The sequence below is a fragment of the Acanthopagrus latus genome, chromosome 15 (assembly GCF_904848185.1).
Source record: "Acanthopagrus latus isolate v.2019 chromosome 15, fAcaLat1.1, whole genome shotgun sequence".
Classification (NCBI taxonomy): domain Eukaryota; kingdom Metazoa; phylum Chordata; class Actinopteri; order Spariformes; family Sparidae; genus Acanthopagrus; species Acanthopagrus latus.
In genome coordinates this window covers 58,669-74,243 of record NC_051053.1, presented here as the reverse complement: position 1 = coordinate 74,243, position 15,575 = coordinate 58,669, and the positions used below count along the sequence as shown (strand labels likewise).

Below are 15,575 nucleotides of genomic sequence, written 5' to 3'. Positions count from 1 at the left end.
GGGTGGCAAACCTACTGGAGGGCGGGCCCACTTCGTTCTTTTGGGCTAAGACCCGGCCACCAGGCACTCGCCTGCGAGCCCCAACCCCAGGCCTGGCTCCAGGGTGGGGCCCGGTAACGCCATTCTGGGTGACGTGAACGTCATTGTTTTTCTACTTGTCATCGGGGGCATTGGAACCGCTCTTAGTCTGACCCATCACCTAGGACCTGTTTGCCTTGGGAGATCCTACCAGGGGCATTAAGCCCCAGACAACAAAGCTCCTAGGATCATTTGGGTACTCAAACCCCTCCACCACGATAAGGTGGCAGTTCAGTGGAGGAGTGAGCCACAGTAATTAGTAATAAATAATAAATAAACAAATATGTAGGGGGCTGTCCTTTTAAACCACTGTCCCACATCAGTCTCCACAGGGCTACTTTCGTTCATTACTGGTTCCCAGATTTAGCAGTGTCTTGTACAAAATATTTTTTCCCCACTACCTGCTTATATGGCCAGTGATGTTGATGAGAATCTCTTCCTAGAGGCACACCTGAGACAGAAGGCGAGAGAATAATATAATTTGTCTGTCTTTTAATTGTTTTTGTCATTGCTTTATATTAATGCATGTAAAAAGTGATTGCATTCTAATTCTTTAACGACTGCATTGGCTTGATTGCTTATTTTCAGTTAGAGTACATTATAGAATAAGAAAGTTTTTTATGGCAGTGATTTGAATTGATCTCACCACTGTGTTATGACCATTTTGTAATGTACGTGTCCTTGATTGCTTTTGTATGATGTCTGAAGGCAAAGTTTAGTTTATATGTAAGATTACATGGTTTTGAGTGGAGAGTACACAAACACAGACTCTGGGCAGTCTGCCTAGGTAAATTTGCTGACCCATTTTGAAATTCATTTTATCCTCCTGTGAGATCCCTCCCATCACTTCCTTCCCCGATCTCCAGACTCACTACACACTGCAACCCAATGACTTTACACCTCCCCTCCCCTTCCTGTCACCTCTACAATGTGCATCACAGCTGACCATGTTAGGAGTTCTGGCCCCTTTCCTGTTAACCCTGCACACTGCAGACATCTCCCACCAATCACCCCACCACCATCTACAGAAGTTCTCTGACAGCTCTGCTAATGCGGCCTCATCAGGGATGGGAAAGACAGAGCCTACAATTAACTTATCGAGGACTTTGTAGACTGGTGCCAGCAGAACCACCTCCAGCTCAGTGCTTGGAAGACCAAAGACCTAGTGGTGGATTTCTTCATGCACAGACAACCCTGAACACAGGTGAACATCCAGGGAATGGACATTGAGATGGTAACATCTTACAAGCACGTGGGAGTTCACCTGAACAATAAACTGGACTGGACTGATCACACTGCAGCGACATACGAGAAAGGTCAGAGATGACTCCATCTACTGAGGAAGCTCAGGTCCTTTGGAGTGCAGTGGGCACTCCTGACCTCTTTCTATGACTCCATGTTGGCATCAGCCATTTCCTATGTAGTCTGCTGGAGCAGCAGCGTCTCAACAGCAGGCAGGAAGAGACTTGATAAACTTATCAAGAAGGCCAGCTCCATCCTGGGATGCCCTCTTCCCCCACTGAAAGCTGTCATCGCTGCTGGTGAAGGAGTCCCACCTCCTGCAGGTCACTATCACAGCACTGGACAGCTCCTTCAGCGATAGACTGATACACCCCAAGTGTGTGAAGGAGAGGTATTGCAGGTCCTTCCTTCCTGCTGCTGTCAGACTGTACAATCAGCACTGCTCCCAGTAGATCTCACCATGCACTGTGCCATACAAACTCTATACATAACTAATTTCTCATTTTGAGGGTAGAGGTAGCTGAAGAGAACACACTGATCTGCAAGGCCAATGATGTTGCAGGAGTGGAACTGGACTCTCTGACGGTGGTGTCAGAGAGGAGGATGCTGTCCAATTACATGGTGTCTTGGATAGTGGCTCCCATCCACTCCATGCTGTGGTGGTCAGCCACAGAAGTAGATTCAGCACTAGACTGATCCAACCAAGATGCACCACAGAGCGACAGAGGAAATCATCCCTGTTTGTGGCCATGAAACAGTTCAAGTCCTCGCTCTGAGTGTCAGACAATCTAAGTCAGTCGGAGGACTCTGGATGCTTTGTTTCTCTTTAATGTGCAATAATTAAGACAAACAATGTGCAATAATCCACATTTTCAACTGTAGTATTATTTGTTACACTGTATATATGGATATATTTTAGTAGAATGTACATTGCTTATATTTTGGTTCTGTTTGTGTTGCTCTTGCTTATATTTCATTTTTATTACCATAATAATGGTAATATTGAAAATATATATTGGTATTATTATTATTATTATTGTCCTCCCTCAGGGATCAATAAAGTATTTCAGATTCTGATTTGAGCAGGTTAACGTTTTTTTAAAAATTCATCTGTGAAAACGCCTTCTGCTTGATGAACTAGTCAGCACCAGCCCTTGCTTTTCCCCTCCCATCAACTCTCTCACAAATGCTTTGCAGAGAGAGACTTGATTTATTGGCATCAAACCCCCTTTCAAGTGATTATGATGTAACCTTTCCCGTTTAATGTAGGCCTGCTTATGACATTGTTTAACATACATTTCTAAGTGTTCCTGGTTGCTGTTCCATGCACATTTGTTTTGATCTGTAACTAAATTAACAAGTGTCTTTCGCTTCATAGTCACCCCTGGCTTTGTAAATGTGAAAACAGAACTAAGGATTATGATAAGGCATGGGCAAAGACCTGTGTCAACATCAGTGGGGCTTTCCAAAAGTGGAGAGACCTCCAAGGATTAAAGGTTAATGTGATTCTCCTTGACTGCTGGGTAGTTTTAGTGTTGTTTCACAGAACTTATAGACCAGTACTGTGTTGTCTGTCAGTATTGAGTTTCTGAATGAGCACTGCTCAGATGTTTGTTTGGCTGCAAATTCAAATATCAACAGTGGGGATCAACCATGTTTATTTAACCTCATGCAATTAAGTGAAGTTTAAAAAAAGCAAAACTTATTTTAAAAAGCATTTTATTTAATCTTCCTGTAAGGCAGTAAGAAATCCAGAGATCCAACTCAAATGCAACACTATTGTGATGACCCTCTATAGTGCTGTCATGCAGTACAATTGCGAAAGTACCACAGAGTATAACAGAACAACTAATTGTCATCATTTCTAATACTACCCTCCTCCACTGGGCAAAAGCCCTTGGCACATGCACACGTCTTAATTTTGCTCATGCTTTAACAGAACAGCCAGTACAAAGGTCGCACTGGAAAAGCCCCAACAGACTCATGTTTTGGGCCTGTGTCAAAACCAGGGTTGTAAACATGTAAAACTCTTGGACATGAGGCAGAAATTCTTCTGGTGATTTAGTCATTCTCTTCATCTTTAAAATCCTTCACATTTCCTTTGCTGATGAACTTAATGAACTGTCGGTAGAAAGTTACAATTCGTGCTTGGCCCAGCTTGAAAGCCATGGACATGATGGCCATGCCAACAATGATGAAGAGTGAGGTTAACATGAAATACTTTGGGTGATTGGGTACAATGTCACCAAAACCAATGGTAGTGAGTGTAATAAAACAGAAGTAGTAGGGGTCAAAACCCTTAAATTCAGTTTCCCACAATGGGAGAATCAAACCGCCAAAGTAAATGTAGGCAAACACAATGAAAAGAATCAGTACGAACGGTACATCCAGCATTTCCATTCCATCTCCTATTCCTGTGAAGTCCCATATAACATATCCTTTGGGTGGTGGTGGCAGCTGATCTAGCTCTGGGCAGGAGAGGGTCCTGAGCAGCGGGCCCTTTCTCAGTAAGTTCTCCTTGGCGAGAATTTTCTCGAAGATCTCTTTGTTGTTTTGGAGCTGTACAGACTTGTGCCGTACATCCTCCTGGCTGTGCATCACCTGCCGAATGTCGAGGGGTTCACGGACCACAACATCATGGCTGAAAACAAAGGAACCACCCTCTAAGGCCTGGTGGCTGGAGTCCCCTCCCCTTTTTCCAGCCTTCCATGGTGACCAGTTGTGGGAGAGGAGTCTTTTACAGAAGGTGTGGATTCGTACATAGGCTCTGGACATCAGCATAGCAAGGAAGTCTCCCACATCTAGGATGACCAGAAGCATAAGAGGGATCCCCACCATGGCATACAAGACACATGCCACCTTACCAGGCAGGGTAACTGGGTAAATCTCCCCATATCCTGCAACAACAAAGGAGAAAATGGACACTTTAGTACTGCAGAAGCTCCAGTACATCTGTGGCTTAGCTCATTACATGTAGCGTAAAGCCAGTCAAGGACAGAAACACAAACTTAACTTCTAACCACAGCAATTGCCCTACAAATAAAGTTTAATGAACCTGGAAATACATTGGTTCTCCTGTACACATAGCAGCCTCCACACCTACGCTGCTGAAAAATGACTACTGCTGCTATTTTTTAAATGCATGTATATTTTTTTCCGTTCTATGCTGCATTCTAAGTTATATGAATGCATTTCAGTTTACATACCTGTGAGTACAGCATGTAAACGGAGAAGAGAGGACTCCTTTTAGACCTCCTTTAAACTGAAGTTATCTTAAATGGCTCATTCACACACCCGTGAGTAAAGCATCAAGTGAGTGAATGAGTTACTTTGTGCTTACCTGGTTAAGTCAGCACATTAATTATAACAGCAAGCACATATATGTCCACACTGAAGCAAGCAAGGCTGATCACAGATTCATGATTATCATTCTAACAGTAGGGGGGAAAAAACTGTCGCAACTGTATATGAGCATCACACAGAAATGTTATAGCAAAATTAGTCATTTAATAGAAACACACACAGAAACATATAAAATCCATGTTAATACAAAGATGGTGTGCGCAAGGACACAATCAAAGACAGCTGACAGAGTACGACCCCCAATCCTAGGAAAAATTATGATTTTCCTCCCAAATGTATCACTGTAAAAACAACTATCAGTGTTTGCGGCAACAATGCAGGCCTAGTTTGCCTGAGCTGAACTTTGGTGTTCCCCTCAGAAAATGCTCCTGAAAAGATTCATAATGCTACAACTTCTTTATAGTGACAACACTGAAATGAAACATCTTGGCCTTACATTTTTTTTTTAATTGGTAAGACACATCTCATGAAATTAATTTCCCAAAACTCTAAACACACTTGCATGATGCACATTTTTCTTCAAAAACTTCAAATTTACATTACAAAACTTCATTCTCCACTAAAAACCATGTCACTTTGCATTAAAACGTCACACAAAAGCCATCAAATAGACAAACACTAAACAAACCAAAACACAGTGTTGAGATCAACTCAAAACACAGCCATAACAACCTGTTACTGCAATTAATGATGGCACTTGGTTGTTCTGAGGGAAAACTCCAAGTGCCTTCATTAACACCCATGAACTGGCTACAACAGGGGTCTTAATCTCAAATTAGCTTGGGGCCACTATTAGTGTTGCCATCTCATAGGGCCACTTCAACATTCAAGTATCACAAGAAAGCACAATATTTCTGAAGATTTTGATTTTTTTCAGCGATTAATACCAAAATGCAGCAGTGTAATACATTTTTGTATAAGTATTTGTTTTTACAGTTAGTGCAAATCTTTTTTTTCCCTTTCTGCTAAATAACTTATTGAAACCTTGCACTAAAATAAAAATGACATACATTTCTACTTGTACCTTTTGCCAGACACCTGGCAGTGCTAAAAATGCAAACAGAAGTAAAGATCTGTATATGTAATGGTATGGGATGTTTATTTAAACGTTCAGCTAAAGATTATAAGCAATCAAGAAAAACACTTTGTTTCAATCACAACAAGATATTTGTATTTCAGTAATTATGCACTCGCTGGATCAAGGGTCTAAATCGATGAGACATTGAGGGAGGATGTGCTTATTTTAAAACCTGCTGAATACATCCAACACAGCTCCAGTTTAGAGGGAGGTACCTGAAGGAAGGAAAAGGACAAAGTAATGCCACATGCTCACCGATGGCTCAGCTTGACTGTAAAGATAAACAGTTTTGAATCCATATCATACTTTGCATACATATATAACAGTCTTTTATAGCCACAAATAGATACATGACCTCATTACTATGCATTCTGCAAACAGCTGTGTTTAAAAACTAAAAACAGTATTAACAACATTAATAAAAGATCCAATCATCATGAGGAGGAAGTACTGAAATAATCCACAGGGGCCAGAATAAACAAAAGTAAAAGTCACAAAGTGTTCTACACAACATGCATGCAGATATGATAAAATTATATAGTCTGCCCAAGGTTCTCAGATACTGTGTGTGACAGATTTGTCTTAACAAGTAGCTTCTAGGGTACAGCCTGATACCCACTGCAGGACCATAGAGCAAACAACACTTAACATGAATACTGGGCTTCTACTGCTCATCCAACTTTTGCCACATTTCACTGTGTATTGATAACCGTTATAAAAATAAACACAAGCATTGCGCAAAGGCAAAGCACGTATTGTAGGACCTAAAGTAAATGCTGCTTTTTCAAGTAAGGTGCAGTCTCAGAGTGATACAATGGCAGATGACAGTGGTTCACAACTTCACAACAAGACAACACAGACTGTGCTTTACTTTATGTGGTTAAGCAAAAAGCATTCTCCTCTGGGAGTGCCCTCTCTTGAGTGAGTGTTGCGCTTCCTGTTGCTGCTGAGCAATTAGCCATTAGCTGGCTTCCTTTAACCACTTATCTATGTGTATGTGAGAGTAACAGACTTACTAATGGATCTTCACATGGTTCTTACACTACAAATCATGTTAAGAAAAAGAGTCAGCCCAAGATACTACAATTAGAATACTTTGATTAATAAATTATGTAAAAAATGACGATGAAAAACATACTAATAAGTGAAAAGTCAAGGTACTCGGCATCTTATTACATATTATTTTTGTGTTGCTAATATTCTGAAGGGTGACATTTGAGTCAGTACAAAGCTTGATGACAAACCATAAAATAGTGACGATATTTCAGTCATAAACGTGACAGCCTGACCAACCAACCAGAGCTTCCAGAAGTTGGCTGAAGGGAAACACCATGGGGACATAGCGAATTCAAATGGCTGTCCTGTCTCATTCAAAATTATGGACTGCAAATAAATGCATATGGGAAACAGTTAAAAATATATAATTGAACAGCTGACTTCATGAGAACTTAAAGAATACTTAAAATAAATAGTTGAGATATGTAATGTGCTTAAGAATTGATTTGATTTTTTTGCAATTTGACATTTGAACATGATATAGTTGAACTACATCACAAACTGTGTTTGTTATTTACTTTTATTGTGTACCTTCATCACTCGCTGCATGCTCTAAATAGATTAATTAATTAATTAATTAATTAAGCCTATATATATATATATATATATATATATATATATATATATATATATATATATATATATATATATATATATATATATATATTAACACTTGTTTAACAGCCATTCTAGGACAGAGAGATGGAGGATTGAGACAAATATCCCTATTTGTTGTTAACATACCTGACTATGATTGGATGTAGTTTATACAGTCCTCTCCTTTGGCACTACATTCCCTCAAATGTACAGCATCCATATTCCTATTAAAAAGATCAGCTTTGCCTGCCCCACACTGTATTGTGCTGCAGAGGTCTTACTGTCAGTGCCATTTGTCAGTACAATAATCTGCTTCCCTCTCGGTGCTACATAGTGCTTCTCTACACAGGGGGAGAGCTGATGGTCATCTACTGCAGCTAACACAATGACAACGGACCCTCCATCAGAAGACTCAAACTATCACTTTAACCTGTTAGTGAACACCCCCATTTTAAGGTTCTTTTTCCACAATGACATATCAAAATTAAAAGCATGACAGCTCCTACATAGTTTGAGACTCAGGGATGTATCATTGGAAAGGTAACACCTTCAAGTTTTTTTTTAGAAGTGTGATTCTATGACATACTGAGAGATACTGAGAGTTAAAGAGGTTGGAACATAGGTTTTGGTTTCCATCCAATTCAAATGTCAATAAACTGACTAAGATATAAGGGTTCAGGTATGTCTATGGACACAGCAGACACAATTAGGACATAGCCACAGGTCTCAGCTTTCTACACTAAACATTTAAAGTCAAAAGACAAAAAAAATGATTTTTCACAATTTCTTTTCTAAAGGCATGTCTGTGCATTTTGCTTGGGACTTTTGGTTTCCAAGAGCGCCTACTGAGATTCAAAGGCTTATAACTTGAGAACCCCTTTACCTAGAAACATAATCTTGGTCTCAAATGAAAGCTAAAACCCTGGGGTTTCTTGCTTGTTTCTTGATTTAAAGCTATTCACCTACAGGAGTTTGATAAGAAAAAGCCAAAGTGAACTTGAAAAATGTTTTATATAAATACTAGAAAAAGAGTAGAAAAACTTAGCAATACAAACAGAATATTCTTGCTTCTTGCTGTAGAGGGCTCTTTCTAATGTTGTGTCATGGTGAGTTTAGAATAATCACTACAGTCTCAGCTTTCCAACAGTGTGCAGCATGAGTACATACTGTTAAGAGCTGATGCTTAAAACTATTAGCAAAGATTTGGAGTGCCCCCTCTTAGTGAGGGGTGTTCCTATGTTGGAACAGTAATCCTTAACAGGTTAAATGACCTAAATAGTTACCTTACAAGTATGATATGTAAGTCAACTTACATGTTAAAATAAGTACATTTTTGGTTTCACACGGGACACAAACAGTAGTGTCCTGGGTAAAAGCTAACTCATTGATCCACTACAACCTCCCTTCTATGTGGGTCTTGTCACTCATTACACTAAGACCTTATCCTGCCAAATGACTTCCCCCATTTCTCTTTATTTTTTTCCTTGAACCAGTAGAGGTTAACAGTGATGAAAGTGAACCAAACTGTAGAGTTGCAGGTCATGGAGCTGAGGGTAACTGTACAGTTGATGATAACTGTTGATTAAGGTTCTCTAATCAAACATCTTAAAGCTAGGGTCTACAATCCTGGAGAGCTAGCAAGCAAGCTAGCAAGATTTGAATGTGGCACCTCCTCTAAGTTCCACCCCGCCCATCCCATCAGTGCTCCGTCCAAAGCCACGCCCCCACAAACTTGAATGAGCATCTGGCAGTGGGACTCAGCAGGGAGAAGGAGATGCCGGAGCATGACGCAGCAATTCAGCTGAATTCAGCACAGAACAGACAGGAAATAAAGCATCAAAATAACATACAACATCGTTACTTTTCAAAATAAAACACTCTGTGCTGACATCAGTACACCTTGTGAGGCCAGCTGTCTACCGTACTGTGCCATGGCGGACTCAAACCGGAGCTGGTGAGGACTGCTGGAAGGCGGAGCAAAACCGGATCAGAGCCACAACACAGCGGACCGTATCCAGTGGAAACTGGGCCGACTCATTAGCCATTCTAGTGGCTAAAAACAACACACAGAGAAACTAACGTTAGCATTGGGCCAATACGAGCTACAAACATAGCCAAGTTGGCAAACCTTACATATTTCATGAAAATAACAAATCCCCACAAAACAAAACAAATCATTACCTGTCCAACAGAAAGAGAGCAACCTCTGCATTACTTTTCAGGCCCTTCACATGCCCCAGTTGTCTCCACCACTCAAACGCTGCACCCGTGTTGACTCGGGTCTGACTTCTTTCTTTATCCAGAGCCTATTTCGTGGCAGCCATTTCTGCCTCAGGCTTTCTTTTCCTTGCCTTTCTAGCACCGTGAGCTGTTACAAGAAACGCTGGCTGCATTTTCTCTGCCATTGTAACCAAATGAACATCTTCTCCTGCAACTCCGTATTTCTGCAGAGGAGTGTGCTGAATATTTCCGGCATCAGTGAAATGTAACGTGTGCACGCGCAGTGGAGGGAAGGACAGAGGGGGGCGCAGGCAGAACGACACATGAAGGCATCTGACCAATCTGTGCTATTTGGACCGAAAAGCACGGATTGGTCAGCTTTTTCTCAGTTCTGCAGCTGCCACAGAGGTCTGATTATTTTTGTTCCTTTTTCTGAATACATAATGTATTAAGTACTCTCAGGATAGCGGGACCATTTCACCCAGTATAACAAAATGTGTTTCTGAACAACATTACAGACCCTAGCTTTGAGTAGACCCGCTCTAGCAAGTTGAGCTGATGTATGATGATAATACAAGGTAAACAATGGGGAACCTGTATAGGAGGAGGTGTTCCTCAGAAATGTTTATTTTAAATTTTAAAACATTTTTAAACTTGAACACCCTGGTCCGGTGGTGCTGAAGGCAGCCATGCTGCTTCCTGGTCTGTGGCTCCAAAATATTTCAGAATTGCTCCTGCAAAAGCAAAACACCTCAGGTTACCAAGCAAAACAGATCCTAAGCAAATATCCATACTGTATAATTGAGTTATGTTACGCTAATGCAAAATTTCATAATCTGTTTTTATATTAAACATTGCAATATACAGTACAGTGTCCCTTTAAAGTATGCATCCAATTTCAAAGTTGTGGCTTTTAAGCAGTTTTCGACACACTGTACCTGTCAGAGTTATAAAACGAAGATAAATGACTGATGAGCACAACGTGATATTGAAGGAATATTTTTGTGTATATTACACAGGGCATTACAAAGTGGACTGCTATGGTCTTAACCTATATTCTGTGGGCAGAACTAACGGTCGTATTTAGAATAGTTTGCTTTAAATTTACTTTAATTGGTGTTATTATGATTCTTTTGAATTAAACAAAGTAATACATCAAAAACATACTGTAACTAAACTGTAGGAATGAAAGGTCGGAATATATGTTAGCATTGTTTGCACACTTCACATCAAAGACCTATAAAATGAGGACACACTAAAATCAATGAATTAATAACAAAACTAATCTTAAAGTAATGTTGCATGGCAAATATTGAACAGCAGAGGAGGTCTATGACGGAAAAGCAGCTCCCACTGGACAAGGACATAGCCGACATGACAGAGCCACCTGACAACACAGCCTCCCTCCCAGATGTAATGCCAACAAGCTGGACCTGCTATAATTCACTAAAACAGGTGTCACTTCAGTCAATCAGTCTTATGGCATTCACATATGACATACATTTTATTTTAGCCCTTTCCTAAAATGAACACTTGGGACAGATAAAAATTTGGCATTAAAGCTTCCTCTTCACCCCACATCATGAAAAAAAACTTACCTTTATCCTGTGAGTGTTTTTCTTCATCGCTAGATGAATAGGTTTGTTATGATGCCATGCCGTGAATGACTGGTACTGGCAGCTCAGTGCAACCCGCCTCATCTCTCCTCGCTTAGTAGTACTTGTCGTCATAGCAAAGCAGCACGATAGAGACCAGATCTGACCAATCAGCAGACTTACGTATGGCCTTGGCTCGCTTGGAACCTCAGCAGAGGTTCTACAAAAAAGTGCTGGGTACTTCTCACATCTTTTCCCTTGTGTCACTCCTCAGATATTAAGCCCAGACTTGCAACTTGAGGGTGCCCCCTAGTGGTGTGGGGGCCCTATGCACCCGGATAGTCTGCATACAGCAATAAATGGTTCTGGTGTGAGTGGTTGTTAAGCTGTCTGGGGATAGAACTCAGATCAGCATTGTTGGTGGGTGATAAGTAATGTCTTAGTCCACCTCCTCTGTTCAAAGAAGGTTGTTCCAGTTTAACATTGATGGATTAATTTACTCGTTTTAGAAACCATCTGTCTTCTCCGGCCAACATGTTTGAGGACAACAATGTAAACACTGTGGCCCTACTGACTATATGAGAACACTTATGATAATTATAATTTTGGATGATTTCTAGCGATGCCAAGTATGAAAGCTTGCTACACTCTCCTCATCCTCCTCTAATCAAAATGTTACTGCTTTGATCCATGTTTACTTGTAAAGTAAAAAACAAAAGTTCCAACACTTGTCATGTGTAAATTATAGCATTGGTTTGAGCAAAAACAGACCCCCTGACATTTCTACACAAGGCTTGTTTCTTGTTACAGAAGCCAAGCACTTTCACTGCCTGGCAACGTCCATACAAGTGAAGAACACAGTCATTAGCCCCAAAGTGCACCAAACCACAAGTAACACAGACCACAATAAAAAAGACATCTAACAGAGAAGAATGACGAGTCAATAATCACTCAGTGTTGCAGAGGCTTGTTTCAAATGGCCAATAATATATGTCTGTGCAGTTTGGTCATCTGACCACCAGGTGTTTCATAAAACAAGACTAGAAGTTGGTTGAGTTTACTATATTTACACATCTTTTGAAAAAAAACAACAATATTGACTGGTGCAGCTGCTAGCACTTGCTGACACTATTTTACTTCGATATAGTTCAATTTATCATCAGCTCTTCTTCCCCTTGACTAGGGTAATTTGACCAGGAATGATTGATCATACAGTTTGGTCATCTGACCTCAAGGTGTTTCACAAAGCAAGACTAGCAAGATGGCCAAGTTTCTAACTTGCAAACAGATTTTTTGAAAAGGAATCAACATGCATGAGTGATTAGCCCATCCAATTCAACTCAGTGGGCCTCCCAATTCCCAAGATTGACAGTCCTTAACATTTATCTCACTAATGTCTGAATCCTCTTTTGAAATACCCAATCTTCCAGCTACTAGGAGTATTTCTCTTCACCACAGTCTGTAAGATTAAGAGCAACTGACATTAGTTACGATCCTAACTCCACATTCTGAGTATAGTCATGGCTAATTGGTTTATCCTTTGCATGCCGGTCCAAAACTGCAAAATCTATGCCCACCTATGGTCTGGTCCCCACACTTGCTCTATCAAAGTCATGGTCAAAAGTTTGCATCCACATATATCTTGGCAGTCTTTGGCTCCAATGATTTCTTCAGCTCTCATTTTTCTATGATGAATGAGAGGAACACAAACTACTTTGACAAAAAAAATTGGTTCAATAATGAATTTATTCCAAGTGGGTGTTGACCTCCACCAGGACTGTGCCTTGTCCCCAATCCTGTTTGTGATATACATGGACAGGATTTCAAGGCACAGTCATGGTGTGGAGGGGTTACAGGTCGGTGACCTGAAGATCGCATCACTGCTTTTTGCAGATGATGTGGTCTCTAAATCTGAGGCCATGGTGCTCAGTAGGAAACCGGTAGATTACCTACTCCAGGTGGGGAATGAGTCCTTGCCCCAAGTGAAGGGGTTCAAGTGTCTCAGGGTTTTGTTCATGAGTGAGAGGATGATGGGACTTGAGATCGATCAGAGAGTCAGAGCAGTGGGTGTGGTGTTGCGTGTGCTTCACCGCATAGTTGTGACATCAACGGAGCTGAGCCGGAAGGCAGAGCTCTTGATCTACCGGTCAATCTTCGTTCCTACCCTCACCTATAGCCATGAACTCATGGGGGTCAAAATTATCAGCAGAAGATTGGCTCTTGGGTTCAGTTGGGTGTTCCATCAGAACAATGATCCCAAACACACACATCAGAAGTGGAATGGTTGATCAGGTGAGAATTGAGGTTTTGGAATGACCTTCACAAAGTCCTGACTTGAAACCCATCAAGAACACGTGGACTGAACTGAAGAAAGAACTCTGTACCAGAACTTCACTAATTGTGTCTAGAGGAGAGGTTAAAGAATTGAGCCAGAGGATAACCAGAAGCTTGTTGATGGCTACCAAAAGCACCTAATGAGGTGAAAATTGGAAAGAGACATTTATATTAGAATTACTGTATGTATATTTTCGATCCAGCAGATTTGGCAATATTTTCAGAAGACCTATGATAAATTCATTATTGAACCAAACTTCATCCTCTGCTGCCACAGTGGATCTGAGATGGACCGAACAGGTATCTGGTGCAGTTTAGATGAGATTCAAATTAAATCAGCAAAACACCACCACCTGTATATTGCATTTACATCTTCATGTCCTCAGGCTCTTGCTCTAAAAGTTGACCATTGACATTCTGGATATAAAATGTCATTACACCATCACAATGTCATTGTCAATATCCCAATGTGCTTATTAAATTCATATTCCAAAATTTCTGTTAAATTTCAAGAAATTTGTTACAGGTGTTCCTGAAATATTGTGTCTATGAGAATAAGACACAGGCTTTCTTTTAAAAATCTTACTCTCAAAGCTGCAGAAAGTACCAAAGATATTATTATATATCATATATGGCATGCAGTACTAAAGTGTTTTCACAGGCTGAGTTTAGCTTTTGACACTGTCATATGATCAACTAAAAAAGTTAATATGTTCTTTTTAGCAGTTGCCTTGTTTGCACATCCAGCCGACACAGAGCAAAATGTCATTTATTTAGAGTCATGTTTGTGTCCATCTGATGACTCCAAGTCCAATATTGCATGTCATTAATGTCTTGGGCTCTACCAACTCCCAAGAACAATATCTGTCTCTGTGGAAACGTAATGCTCCCCTGTGTCCACCAGCTTGTGAACAGTGAAAACAGCTGCTCTGCTGCTTGTTGGTGGGAGCTCTGAGACAGACAAAACTGTAAAGTCATGAGCAATTAGGTCTAAAAGAGCCTGAGCAGCTGAACGGGGTAATTCTCTGTGGGCTCTTCACCATGATATAGATAGCTCTAATCATCCTGTTAACTCACCAACTGTTGTGAATACAGTGCAGCAGAAGAACATTGAGCCAAAAAATGTCCATCTGTCTGCTCTCTGGAGCCATATGGACTTGAACCCAAACTGCATCTTAGCCTCCACTTCCTTCACTATCTCTTGATGTGTGTAGGAGGCGTTATCTGAAAATAAAGAGAAACTGTTCAGTGTAGAGCATGTATTAGCACTGAGAGTCATGTAATTTGCATGTGTATTCCTAGTGTATGCGTAAAAGAAATTAAAATTCTTATTCCATTAAAATAAAACAAAATTGTCCATAGCTTTGATCTTTCCATAAATGTCGTTTTCAGTATTGTACTTTGACATCTGATAGCACTGCGTGTTTGAGGTAACTCACCGGTGAAGTTCTGTACGGTCCCGACAATCTGACCCAGGAACTCAAGGTAATCCTGCGAAGTAGAGGACGTGCTCCCTCCTTCAATGTGCTGGAACATGAGCGCACCCAGCGCTGCGTACGCCACCAGAGACAAACACAGCAAAAGGTGAGGAAAGAGCCTCCAGAACCGCGCTGCACATTTTCGGGACTCTGCTTTGGCTCTAATACCACTCTTCACGGCCACTGACATGATCTTTGGCTTCTTTCCGCCGCGGCTCCTCCTGTGCCGAGCCTTTGGAGTGCGGCTGTAGGTCTGTCAGCTTGGCTTCAGGCTCCACCAATGCGTGCGGAGGCTGCTGAGGCAGTGAACGGACCACATCATCGTACCCGCATCACTAACAGTGATTAGACCTCCGGGGACATACTGACTTCAATCTGTAGCCTGCTCCCTCTATGACGTCTGGGGAGCCTGACAGCGGCTTTGACAGCCTTCACAAACATTTACTCCACAGAGGGTATTCAGTAATACTCACCTGGGCAAAAAAGCTGTAGTAAGAAGAATAAAACTGTAGGTCAACATGGTGATACAAACTG

General features: G+C 41.0%; 1 protein-coding gene across 1 annotated transcript; it reads right to left on the bottom strand.

The window, feature by feature from the left end:
• Positions 1-3,017: 3,017 nt before the first annotated feature.
• On the bottom strand, positions 3,018-15,310 carry kcnk18 (potassium channel, subfamily K, member 18). Its single transcript, XM_037124303.1, has 3 exons — positions 15,003-15,310; positions 14,641-14,787; positions 3,018-4,217 (listed from the first exon to the last, which is right to left on the bottom strand). The coding sequence occupies exons 1-3, from the start codon at positions 15,229-15,231 to the stop codon at positions 3,382-3,384; spliced, it is 1,212 nt and encodes a 403-aa protein (XP_036980198.1). The 5' UTR covers positions 15,232-15,310; the 3' UTR covers positions 3,018-3,381.
• Between the last annotated feature and the right edge of the window lie 265 nt (positions 15,311-15,575).